General features: G+C 40.2%; 1 protein-coding gene across 1 annotated transcript in view; it reads right to left on the minus strand.

Moving 5' to 3' along the window:
• LOC126354245 (sialin-like) overlaps positions 1-12,990 on the minus strand; it is a 125,749-nt gene that overhangs the window by 36,005 nt on the left and 76,754 nt on the right. The window contains exon 7 of the mRNA XM_050003747.1: positions 9,296-9,428. Coding sequence (XP_049859704.1) covers positions 9,296-9,428 — 133 coding nt within the window. The remainder of the gene's footprint in view (positions 1-9,295; positions 9,429-12,990) is intronic.

A 12,990-nucleotide genomic window follows, 5' to 3' on the forward strand; every position in this document is an offset into this window, starting at 1 on the left:
ATTTGCAATAACAGATGCCATGTAGTACATTTTCCTTGGATTATAGTGATTTAATAGTGCAAAACTGTAATGTATATTAAACAAACAAATTGCTTTACATTTTACTCATAAATACATAAGACTCATTTGTTAAAGGACATCATGTATAAACCATGAGCGCATTTAAAATATTGGATGGTCATGTTTTACTACATGTCCTTTAACAAATATTCACAAGCTGTGGAGCACCAAGCATACAAGATTTTTACCTAAGACTCTTTTTCAAATATAGCTACACAAATATGGGTTATTTACATCACTGTGGAAATGAATGTTACTTTAAATCTGTTTTTCCTCAGAAAACATTGCAATATGAAATAAAGCTTGCATATATTTGCGACACCTACATGTTTAATATATATTTATTTAGATAAATGCTGCTCACAGAAGTTATGTACGAAATGGAATAACTAATAAGCCAATAATATCCTTTAGAACTGCTAAAATTTGATGTTTTATTGTTGTTACTGTGGGGTAGAGAAAACAATCCAATCCGAGCGAAGTGGCGCTGTGGTTAACATACTGGACTCGCATTCGGGAGGACGATGCAGCCATCCTGATTTAGGTTTTCCGTTATTTCCCTAAATCGCTCCAGGCAAATGTCGGGATGTTTCCTTTGAAAGAGCACGGCCGACTTCCTTCCACGTCTTTCCCTAATCCGATGAGACCTATGACCTCGCTGTTTCGTCTCTTCCATCGAACGATCCAATCCAGTCCAAAACAATCTAACATTAGTGATTGAGCAAATATATCAGATTCCATGTTTACATTATGCAATTGTCAGCACAATGGACTAAAATGATGTTATACATTACTCATGTTTGCCATAGGAAGCTCTCTGATTGGCCTGCTTCCAAGAAAGAGGTCTGGCTTAAGCTGATAAGGCAGCAGAAAACTTAGTTATGTCCGGGCATAATATGTGTGTTGGCTTAGAAGCTCTCTGGCTGATCTTGTTCCAAAAAAGGAGCTTCGCTTAGGAAAGGGTAGAAAAGGGGAAGGGTCACAGCTTAGGAAGGGGAGAGATAAAGGGAGTGGAAGGCAGTGGGAGACGGGGTAGTTGAGGAATGTGGCTTAAGAAGAAGGTGTGGCTTAGGACAGAGATGAGGTATGATGACAAGCCAATGACCCTGCCCCTGCATGTAGGCAACCTGACGGTAAGAGTTTAGATTTGAATCACAATGTCCACTGCTTTCCTCCTATGGCCGAAAGTGTGTTTTGCTCTCCTCCTGAATATTTAAATGTTTGACAGTGTACTGAAACCAGTAGACAACAGAAATAATAAAAAAAGTGCGACTACAGACCAATCATATATTTCTTCTCCTACTGACAGTGAAACCAAGAGTAGATGACAGGTGTTGGTCGTCCAGACAGCATCTCAGAACATGGAGGTTAGAGACTAGCCTGCTTTGTAAAGTAGCATAGATCTGTGGCTTATCAGACAGCAGAGGTGTTTTGGAGCACACCGTTCAGCGCACCTTGTTGAAGATGGGGCTCCAAAACAGTCCCCCATGTTGACCCAATGACACTATCAGATATGAGTCCAGTGGGTACAGGATCTTCGTGATTGGACTGTAGGTCGTTAGGAACATGTCACCTGCTTGGGTGAATCGCTTTTCTTGTTACACCAGGCTGATGATAGTGTCCAGATTCCCAGTCATCTAGGTGAGTGGCTTTTCAAAACATGCACTGTTCCACGATGCAGGCCATTAGTGACAGGTCTGTGCGATGGAGGTATTCACCTGCTCAGTTGTGGGACTTGTGATGGTAATTGAAGGCAATGTGAAATCTGTGGCCCATGTGAATATCAGTGCAGACAATTTTTATCCCTTCTTGCTCGTTGTCTTCCCCGACGTTGATGACATAAATGTCAGTATCACAAGTTTAGAATCGTGATGTAGTGGTTTGAGGAGCATGCTAGTGAACTGAGGGCTATGTCTTGGCCAAAAAATGTGCCTGGCGGAACACATCTGGGACACTATCGCATGCGAGCTCCACATCCATAAACCAGTCGCTGGTAAGTTAAGAGTATTTTGTGAGTGACCTGTGGTAGATATCTGGTGCCAAATACATCCAGGAAGATAGTGAGGTCTTATCGACTCCATGTCAAGCAGAGTTGCTGCTGTATTGCATTTCAAAATTTCAAGATCGTCATAATACACTGAGACGACAAAAGTCATGGGGTGCCTCCTAATATCGTGCCGGACCTCTTTCGCCCGTCGTAGTGCAGGATCTCGACGTGGCATGGACTCCACAAATCGTTGGAAGTCCCCTGAAGAAATACTGAGTCATGCTTCCTCTATAGCTGTCCATAATTGCGAAACTGTTGCCGATGCAGGATTTTGTGCAAGAACTGATCTCTCGATTATGTTCCATAAATCTTCGATGGGATTCATGGCCGTCAGTCTAGATGGCCAAATAATTCCCTCGCATTGTCCGGAACGTTCTCCAAAAAAATCACGAACTACCGTCACCCGGTGACATGGCCCACTGCCACCAACAAAAGTTCCATCGTTGTTTGGAAACATGATGTCCATGAATGGCTGCAGATGGTCTCCAAGTAGCTGAACATAACAACTCCAAGTCAGTTATCGGTTCGGTTGGACCAGAGCATCCAGTACATTCCATGTAAACACAGCCTATGTCACTATGGTGCCACCACCAGCTTGCACAGTGCCTTGTTGAGAACTTGGGTCCATGGCTTCTTGGGGTCTGTGCCACACTCGAACCTTACCATCAGCTCTTACCAATTGAAATCGCCACTCATCTGACCAGACAACGGTTCTCCAGTCGTCTAGCGCCCAGCCATGTGGTCACGCAAACGCCGCTGCTCTCAGTCGTTAAGTGAAGTTCGTCGGCCGCTGCATTGTCTGTGGTGAGAGGTAATGTCTAAACTTTGCTATTCGCGGCACCCTCCTGACACGGTGGATCTCGGAGTATTGGTTTCCCTAACGATATCAGAAATGGAATGTTCCATGCGTCTGACTCAAACTACTATTCTGGGATCAAAGTCTATCAATCTGTCGTGAGGCCATAGTCACGTCGGATATCTTTTCACCAGAATTACATGAGCTCAAATGACAGCTCCGCCAATGCACTGCCCTGTTATACCTTACGTATGCGATACTACCGTCATCTGTATATCTTCATATCTTTATTCCATGACATTTTTCACATCAGTGTTTGTTGTATCATCACTGTAGATATGCTGACACTGTATCTAGAGAAGCCACTGCATGTCACGTGGTGGTTACTCATTCACACACTACAAGGGCGATCATTTATTAGTTAGGGAATCAACAGCTTGGAGATAAGCTTTGAATAGACTACAACGAGGCCATGGTGAATATAACTAAGTTACTACAACAAAAAGAAGACACAGTAATAATAATGACCATATATTTCTGCCTAATGACTCATGGTCTCGTCGGAGAGAAGAGCCCAAGTTTGGAGGTGCTTCTGTGAGCGGAATTATGAGAAGCTTTTCGTCTAGACAATGACGTGCCCTCTATTTTAGAAAACACTAACTGAAGCGTACAAAAAAGTTTTACAGTATGGATATTATACATTGGTGTATCTCAAAGAGGCCATTCGTCTCACATTCTCAGCGACCTGTCAACACTTTATGATAACACATTTGGCTATTCACTTCCCGATGGTCCATTGATGGACAATGACAGGAATGTGTCCTCATTTGTTTACTGTATTCTTTGGTCATTCGTAATAGCAAATAGCGTGCAGTAGAAGTGAAGTGTTTCACTGTAGCGGAGATGAAAAAGTGCTCATAGCTTTTTAGATATACATTTTAGAGTCCATGCTTACTGGACGTTTTTTACTTGTTTTGGTCCATACTACCACCTCTCAAAATATATCCTTTTTTTAACCCCTTGTGTACAGAATACTGTACTCGTGCATATTTTTACGTGACTTAACTGCCATGCTCCATGCTCAAAATAGTACAGCCCGTAACGTACAAGCAGTTTTGGGATAAATTTCAAAAATAAATTACCTACAGAAAGACTTCAGGAAAGCGTTAGAGGTTCGCCATGATTTGCGAATTAGGATACACGACTTTTAAAAAATAAATCGCTCATACATTGCCGCCGTTCTGCCCAAAATGGATTTTCGTTACATAAATGCACTAAGGCGCATAAGTGTTTGACGTGTTTCTGAGAAACTATTTAACATATTGTTCAGATTATTTAGCTTCCAGTTGAGTTTAATCGTTATATGTTCCTTGTCAAGAAGTCTAAAGTGGATAAAGCTTTCACGTTGAAAGATGGATTGGGAACAGTGTTAAAGAAACAATTTGGACCATTTTCTAGAAGCAACTCGATAGATTGTGGAAAGACAGGAACAGAACAATGTTGTAAGTGGGCTGATTCTGCGTTGGCAGTGCTGTGTGGCGCTTTGCATTGGATCTCTCACTGCGCTTACTTTTTAAGAGACTCTGTGGCTGGTTGGACTCGTTGGAAGTTAATCCGCAGTACTGTTGGGCATTTGCAAGTTAGTCGCCAGCAGTGATGGAAGTACTGTTGGGAAGTAGGAGGTAAACAGCCAGCAGTGATAGATGCTAAATTTGAGAAGTTAGCATTGATAAAGGGTAGAGGTCTGAAGTGTTAGCGTAGGCTAACGATCTGGAAGTATCCGACTTGGGGCTTGAAAATTATTCCTGACTATATATCTTTGCACTGGATATCAATGATGATTTATATTCGTGTTTGAACTGGATGTCACACTATTAAGGTAAAAGAAATACATTATTTGGTTTGAAACAAAATCTCTCCTTTGCTAACCACTTGCCTATTAGTAGTTAGTGGCTTTAGTAGTTTGAATCTTTTATTTATCTGGCAGTATTGACGCTCGCTGTGTTGCAGTAGTTCGCGTAATGAAGATTTTTGTGAGGTGATCACTTAATGAAATGTATAGGTTATTGTTAAGATTTCTTTTTAGTCAGGGGCATTCTTTTGAATTAATTATCTGAAGTCAGGTTGTAATGTTTTTGAGCAGTCAGCTTGTGTTGGGCTAGAATATTGTGGGTCAATGTTGACATGATAAGAAAAAGTAAAGAGAAAGTAGGCTTAGCACGTTCAGTTTTATTCGGCTATTTCAGAATCGTATAACGTAGAAGTTTCATCTTCTCAGTCGTTCAGCAATTTAAGTACAGGCACACACATTTAAATAAAGAAGTTTCAATGTATATACATCCACCTACATCTACATCCAAATCCCCCACACCACAATGAAGAACATGGCGGAGAATACTTAAGGTTCACCTCATAACAGGGTTTCCTTCCAGTTCCAGTGGGACAGCAGGCTGCCGGAGACGGTTATCCGTTTTGAGTCTCATATCGGTACAGATAAAGTGGAATCAGCACTTGTTAACGTAATGTGGCACTAGCTTTACAAATTTTGGATCAGTAATAAAGCTATTATATAAAAAAACGCTGAAGTTAGTTACGAGTAAACATTTCCATCCTTAGATGTCACACAAACACGAATCAGTAACATAAACAGTCCAGAGATTGTCCTTACATTGAGATACAGTGCCTTGTAAGTAAATGAGCTTTCATTACTGCTTACATTGCCATTCAAAGATACAAGTAACAATTATTAATTAATACCATTTTGCATGAGAATATTATTATTACCAAAAATAAAAATACTAAAAATAAAAGATACAAGCCTAATTTTAGTATATTTACTTGATATGTTTCTGTTTGATAATTTGGAAATTATTTTACGGTTTAGGTCATTGAGAACAGATCGTGACAAAAGTTATGGTGCATCGTGTAGTATGCTTTAGAACCTCTTAAAGAAGCTCCTTGCCACCGTCTCAGCTTTGTGAAGAAAAGTTTTAGGTTCTTCCTAGTGTATTGTAAATCTTAAAACAATTCCCAAATTATCCAACCAAACATAACAAATAAATATGCTGAAACTAGGATTATATGTTTTATATATTTTACATTATTATTTTTTGCAATAAATCTATACAGCTTCTGAACTATTTATGTTACTGGTTCCTGTTTTTGAGGCATCGAAGGATGGAAATATATATTTATGAAGAACCTCTGTATTCTTTCTGCCGAAACAAATTGCACGTAGCTTTATTATTGTTTTAAAAGTTCTAGTCTTGGTACCATATTACTTTAACAAGCTCTGATTATACCTAACTTGCAGCGAACTGAAATTCAAAAGAGACATCTGTCTACAGCCAGCAAGCAAAAATGCTATGTTATTCCCTGAGATACTTGAAGATGAGGATGTACGCCCTCGTGAGAGTAAATAAAGTGACTGACACATATGATTATTTTAATTTTGCTTTTATTGGGAAAGTACTTTATAGAGTGATTTCATTTTCCCAGAATCTTACTACTGAAACAAAGCTTCCCACCTGCTTTATCTGTGACTGAGCCTACGATCATTCTTCTATTTCATAACCTCAGTCACTCTTCTCATTCTTCTTCTGGCGCCTATCTGGTTCGAATGTTGGTGACCATCATAAGTTGTTCGAAAAACTTCCTCGCTCGTGTTTGAAGTCCATGTCCTTACGTTTCCGAGCCAAGACGTTCTTCTTGTTCCTCCTCATCTACCAGCTATCTTTGCTTGAAAAATGTTCTGCAGCAATGAAATACCTATTTCCATTCCTCATTACACCGCCAAGACATTGTAGTTTCCTGCATTTTATTTTGTTTACGATTTCTTTTTCTTCCTTCATTTTGCGAAGAATGTGGTAGTAATTTTATCTCTTCTGGCACTCTTACCATTTCTTGTACAGCCACATCTCAAATGCCTCAAGTCGTTTGCACGTCGTCTTGGTCAAAGCGCAGTGCTCACCTCCAGTTAACAGTTTTGGCGATTACGTTTGAAATAATAAATAGTTTACTTACTCTTCCCGTTTGTCTCATTTTCATTTGACTTTCTCTTATACCACACTGTTAGTATCCATATATAGAGCTGGATGTGGGGATATAATTTTGTGTAATTTAATCATAGTCGTCTCACACTAAAACAATATTGCTGGAAATGACATGGCTTCGTATGTTCATAACACGAAACTATACCACAGGAGCCTTTTCGTTCCCGTGTCAGTGTGCCATGATGTTGTTGTTGTCTTCAGTTCTGAGACTGGTTTGATGCAGCTCTCCATGCTACTCTATCCTGTGCAAGCTTCTTCATCTCCCAGTACTTACTGCAACCTACATCCTTCTGAATCTGCTTAGTGTATTCATCTCTTGGTCTCCCTCTACGATTTTTACCCACCACGTTGCCCTCCAATGCTACATTTGTGATCCCTTGATGCCTCAGAACATGTCCTACTAACCGCTCCCTTCTTCTTGTCAAGTTGTGCCACAAACTCATCTTTTCCCCAATTCTATTCAATTCCTCCTCATTAGTTACTTGGTCTACCCATCTAATCTTCAGCATTTTTCAAAAAATGGTTCAGATGGCTCTGAGCACTATGGGACTTAACATCTGTGGTCATCAGTCCCCTAGAACTTAGAACTACTTAAACCTAACTAACCTAAGGACATCACACACATCCATGCCCGAGGCAGGATTCGAACCTGCGACCGTAGCAGTCGCGCGGTTCCGGACTGAGCACCTGAACCGCTATCAGCATTCTTCTCTAGCACCACATTTCAAAAGCTTCTATTCTCTTCTAGTCCAAACTATTTATCGTCCATGGTTCACTTCCATACATGGTTACACTCCATACAAATACTTTCAGAAACGACTTCCTGACACTTAAATCGATACTCGATGTTAACAAATTTCTCTTCTTCAGAAATGTTTTCCTTGCTATTGCCAGTCTACATTTTATATTCTCTCTACTTCGACCATCGTCAGTTATTTTGCTCCCCAAATAGCAAAACTCCTTTACTACTTTAAGTGTCTCATTTCCTAATCTAATTCCCTCAGCATCACTCGACTTAATTCGACTACATTCCATTATCCTCGTTTTGCTTTTGTTGATGTTCATCTTATATCCTCCTTTCAAGACACTGTCCATTCCGTTCAACTGCTCTTCCAAGTCCTTTGCTGTCTCTGACAGAATTACAATGTCATCGGCGAACCTCAACATTTTTATTTCTTCTCCATGGATTTTAATACCTACTCCGAATTTTTCTTTTGTTTCCTTTACTGCTTGCTCAATATACAGATTGAATAACATCGGGGAGAGGCTACAACCCTGTTTCACTCCCTTCCCAACCGCTGCTTCCCTTTCATATCCCTTGACTCTTATAACTGCCATCTGGTTTCTGTACAAATTGTAAATAGCCTTTCGCTCCCTGTATTTTACGCCTGCCATCTTTAGAATTTGAAAGAGCGTATTCCAGTCAACATTGTCGAAAGCTTTCTCTAATCTAAGTCTACAAATGCTAGAAACGTAGGTTTGCCTTTTCTTCATCTAGCTTCTAAGATAAGTCGTAGGGTCAGTATTGCCTCACGTGTTCCAACATTTCTGCGGAATCCAAACTGATCTTCCCCGAGGTCGGCGTCTACCAGTTTTTCCATTTGTCTGTAAAGAAAGTGATGTAAGTGATGTAAGTAGTACATTTCTGCACCTCCCCGAAACACCATTGATATCTCTCCGCAACTGGCTAATTTCGTGGATAGTAGTTACGTGCAGTTATTTTCAAGGCGCCCACACGCCCCAATTCCATTCGTTGTATTCACTAAACGAGCTCTCGTCCGGCAAACCAGATTAAGGATTTTTGTCGTTTCCCTAAACCGCACAAGGTAAATGTTGATATAGTTCATTTCGAAGGGCATACATAAAATGAAAACCAGAAACTTTTCTCAAAAAATGGATCCTCTGAGTGTTACAAAATAAACCTAGTTTTGTTGAGTAACACGGCCAGTCCGAAGCCGTCTGATGGGTGCCGGAGTGAACATGAGTACTGAATACACGACAGCATTTATTTACCTGAGTGGGTCAACACAAGAACAGTCTGGCTTCAGAACAAACCAGATATCGTCTCATCTTAGCAACACAATCTGGGACTGAACTAGATAAAATCATAGCGAACTCCGTCGTTGGAAAGCAGTATGGCAAAAATAAACGAAAAACATAAGGATTCACTCATTGTCTTTGTGTTTCATGCCTACATGATACATTCTCTCTTCATCAGCTGGAGACGATGCATCTTTTTTACTGAGGAATATTATGACATAGCTTCTTTTGTCGTTAATAACAACAAATTCTCAACAAGCAATGTGTAAAAATACAATAAAGAGAAAGAAATTAGCTTACCTATTGCATTTATTAGGCGGAAACCGGTGATTTTGGATACGTAGCCCTTCCGGAACACAAAGTCAGCTAGCCATCCAAACAATAGACTGCCGACTCCACCGGTGATGTGAGGTATGGCGGACAGGAGCCCGTTCTGCATAAAACGTGGCTACTTTGGTGACTGTTCCCAAGCAGTGTTTAGGAATGTCACAAGTCACACACATCTCATCCCTTAATGGAGGTGAGTTTGACATCGTCTGCAAACAACGATGCTGTTACATTCTGTGTCCCGTACTCACATAAAAACATATTTTAAACTCATAAATACCCACATATATCCTGAATTGCTTTACTTTCAGCTAAAAAGAAATTTGATTCAAAATAAATTCACGTCGGGTTCTACGAATTAGTCTTGAGATTGAGTTTACTTTGTGTAAGACGGTCAGTGATGTGGAAATATTCTTGTATTCGTGACTGTTGAGAAGACATCCGTTACGCTGAGTTGCAGTGATAAATAGTCGAATGGTAAGTCATTTCAACCAATGCAGTAAAAATCATTCTCAGAACATTCTCTAAATAGAATCATTTCCGTCCGACTAGTTGTTTCTCTTGAAGTATATGGCTTTCACCAATAGTAAATTAGGGAACATTTCACGTCCTTCTCTGCTCGTATTGCTGCGTGATATACTAGGTGTCTTTTTTCGCGAAGTCGTCAGACACATTTTCTGTGCTACTTAAGCAGATATTTAGAATTTCGTTTGTAATTGGAGCTAGCCCACACAAATACTGCTCATCACGTGAAACTTCCTGGCAGATTAAAACAATGTTTCATTCTTGATACATGCCCAAAGATGTGGCTAAGCCACGTCTCCGCAATTTCCAGAGTGCTAGTCCAGCGAAAATTTCGCAGGAGAGTTTCTCTGAAGTTTGGAAGGTAGAAGATGAATTACTGGTGAAAGTAAATCTGTGAGACCGGTCTTCCGTCGTGCTTCAGTAGTTCAATCGGTAGAGGAATTACCCAGAAAAGGCAAAGTCTGAAGTTCGAGGATCAGTCTGGCACACAGTTTTATTCAGCCAAGCAGTTTTATATCAGTGTACACCTCGCTGCAGAGTGAATATTTGCTTCTACTCATCACGTGTTCCACAAGCCACTCAGTTTCAAAGGAAAACGTAGATTAGTTTCTTATTACTAAACAAATGTTTTTATTATGGGGTTCTATGAGCCCATTTGATAAAGTGGACGGTTGTAGCTTCTATCAAGGTCACATCCTGCCTCGCTACTGATTGACATAAATATCGTTTCCGCGTACTCCCAAACAGAACCGTGACGTAACATGTTTTCAGAATTCGAGCGCAATTAACTATTGTTTGTTGCTGTCGTCCGCCATTACATTCGCCCCATGTTGTAAGACCGATGCACATCTTCTTCAGCACCGGAAACCATGTACCATACATACGATATCGCACTGCGTGTGTTGCTCAGAAGTACAGTGCAATCAATGTTCATTCAGATGTATGGAAGTATGCTATGTGCCTATGCTATTAGCGACAGTATTGTGTAGTGCCACTTTCTGTGGCACCACATTCTGCACTTATCCTTAATTTAAGAGCATGAGTGTAATTAACCATCTCTCAGAGCTGTTATAACTGGGCGATTGTAGTTTCGTCAGGCCATAACACATGGCTTTCGGGATGTCACGTGAGAAAAGCGCGAATTGGGTTTCACGTGGTCGACGTTGTCGCAACTCATGCTGATTGGCATGGAGGAGGTCTTTCTGATGGAGATACCACATTCCAATGTTCCTTTTAAGGTACCTAAGTACACGTCTTCACGGAAGAGAAATTTGACTTCCGTCAGTAGGGAGTCAGGGTGTGAATCGGACAACCATAGAAGCTACAACCACCACTGAAGATATCCTCCACAGATGGGGGCGAAATATTGAGTTTCTCCCTGTAAATGACTATTCCACGGTACAACGGGCCAGAAAATTTGAATGTTTTCGTTCTCAGTAATACGTTTTCTGACGATTACGTGTCTCCAAAACATTGGAATATAATGATGTTCGAGGAGTTTCTCACAAATAAATTGTCAAGGATAAGATTTTTAAACATCTATTCTCGAATTATCTTCCATTCTCCAGAGAACTGGCATCCAGAAGGAAATCGTATTCTCTTTATTAAAAATATTAGGAACGTAATGATCAGCTCACTTCATCGTGCTGATGGAACAGCAACAAATTAGTTACAGACATTGTTCACGTAAGACAATTAACGCTCGAAAATCCGATATTTGATAGCGCTAGCAAAATCAGAATTTATCTTAAGCAGGTCAGAAAATATCCATTTCCAAAATTGAATTTCCGACATCCTCAACTTATTTTGCAAGTAAACGCGATGAGTAGTGTCATTCGTTTAAAAGTGTAAATACGAATGTTCTTGATCATGACCGTGGATTTGTACTCCATAACGATCACATACAGAAAACTGTAAAATTTTGGGAAAACCTGTGTTTCGCGATATGTCAACGATCTGACAACTGCCCACAAGTTCTGTCCGCTTTAGGTTCGAAACCTTCTTTCTGAGAACCACAAAATTCAACGGATGATTTATTCTCTTCATTTTCTTTTTCGTTACGACGCACGAACAGGTCTACTGCACGGAATGATACCTGGTGATGAGACACGGGTTTCCTATGGTGGCGCAGTCATCAATCAAAGCATGAAGAGTACTCCACGCTTTCGTACTGTTTTTGGAATGTAAAGGAATCTCGTTTAGGGGGTTTTGGAAGCCTATTATGACACATTAACTGAGAGAGGACTTTCGGAACAAGCGGCGTGCTGTCATGACTGACGTTGTCTTGTTTTTGTACGACTATATTCTATCACAGTACACTCTGGACGGCAAACAAGAATTGTTGCCTCAATTTAGACACGATGTTTCTAAACATACGCCTCCTAGTGCAGACTTGTCTTCCAGTTATTTCCAACTGTTATGTTCGTGAAAAAGTGGCTAGGTGCTGATGGCTTCAACCCCAACAAAATAATTACAGATGCTGTCACGGCTATCTCAGTCGACAGAATTTTGTAGAGAGGGAATTTGCCAACTCGTTAAGAGATATAGTAAATCTGAGAGACGTTTAGTCTTGAAGCTCTACACATTATTCTAACAAAGTTTGCTTCACTTATTCTAGTATTTTATTTAGCCCCTGTAGCTTAAAAGATGGTACTTTCTGTACATCCGTGATACACACTGCACGTACTTTATTGTTATTCTGCCGTCACACGATTTGAGCCTATACTCAACCACGTAAGACATTTCGAATACATTAACACTAAATTAAGTTCTTCTTAGAATTTTGTTTACGGAACATTGATGGATTACGACGGAATACACGCAATTGCCTTCAAAAACATTTTCCTCGAAGTCTCTTTGTGACATACCGCTGCGGAAGACTGCAGTCCTGAGTTCATACGTCAAGTTCTGCCAGGCTATTATATCAAAGACTTCTCATGGGTTTTGGCTCTGCATTTTTAAGAAATTAAAATGTCTTAAGTAACCAGTAGCTAACATAAAAAATATAAACAATTTTGCAGAGTTAAGGAAAATATAACCAAAAGTTATGATCGTGGACAACAGACAAATGACAACACTCAAGAGAGGATTTAGTTTGCATGCTACTTCTTTTTAGTGCGATAAAACGCAGAGAGAAAGCAGTC

The sequence above is a fragment of the Schistocerca gregaria genome, chromosome 3, assembly GCF_023897955.1.
Source record: "Schistocerca gregaria isolate iqSchGreg1 chromosome 3, iqSchGreg1.2, whole genome shotgun sequence".
Classification (NCBI taxonomy): Eukaryota; Metazoa; Arthropoda; class Insecta; order Orthoptera; family Acrididae; genus Schistocerca; species Schistocerca gregaria.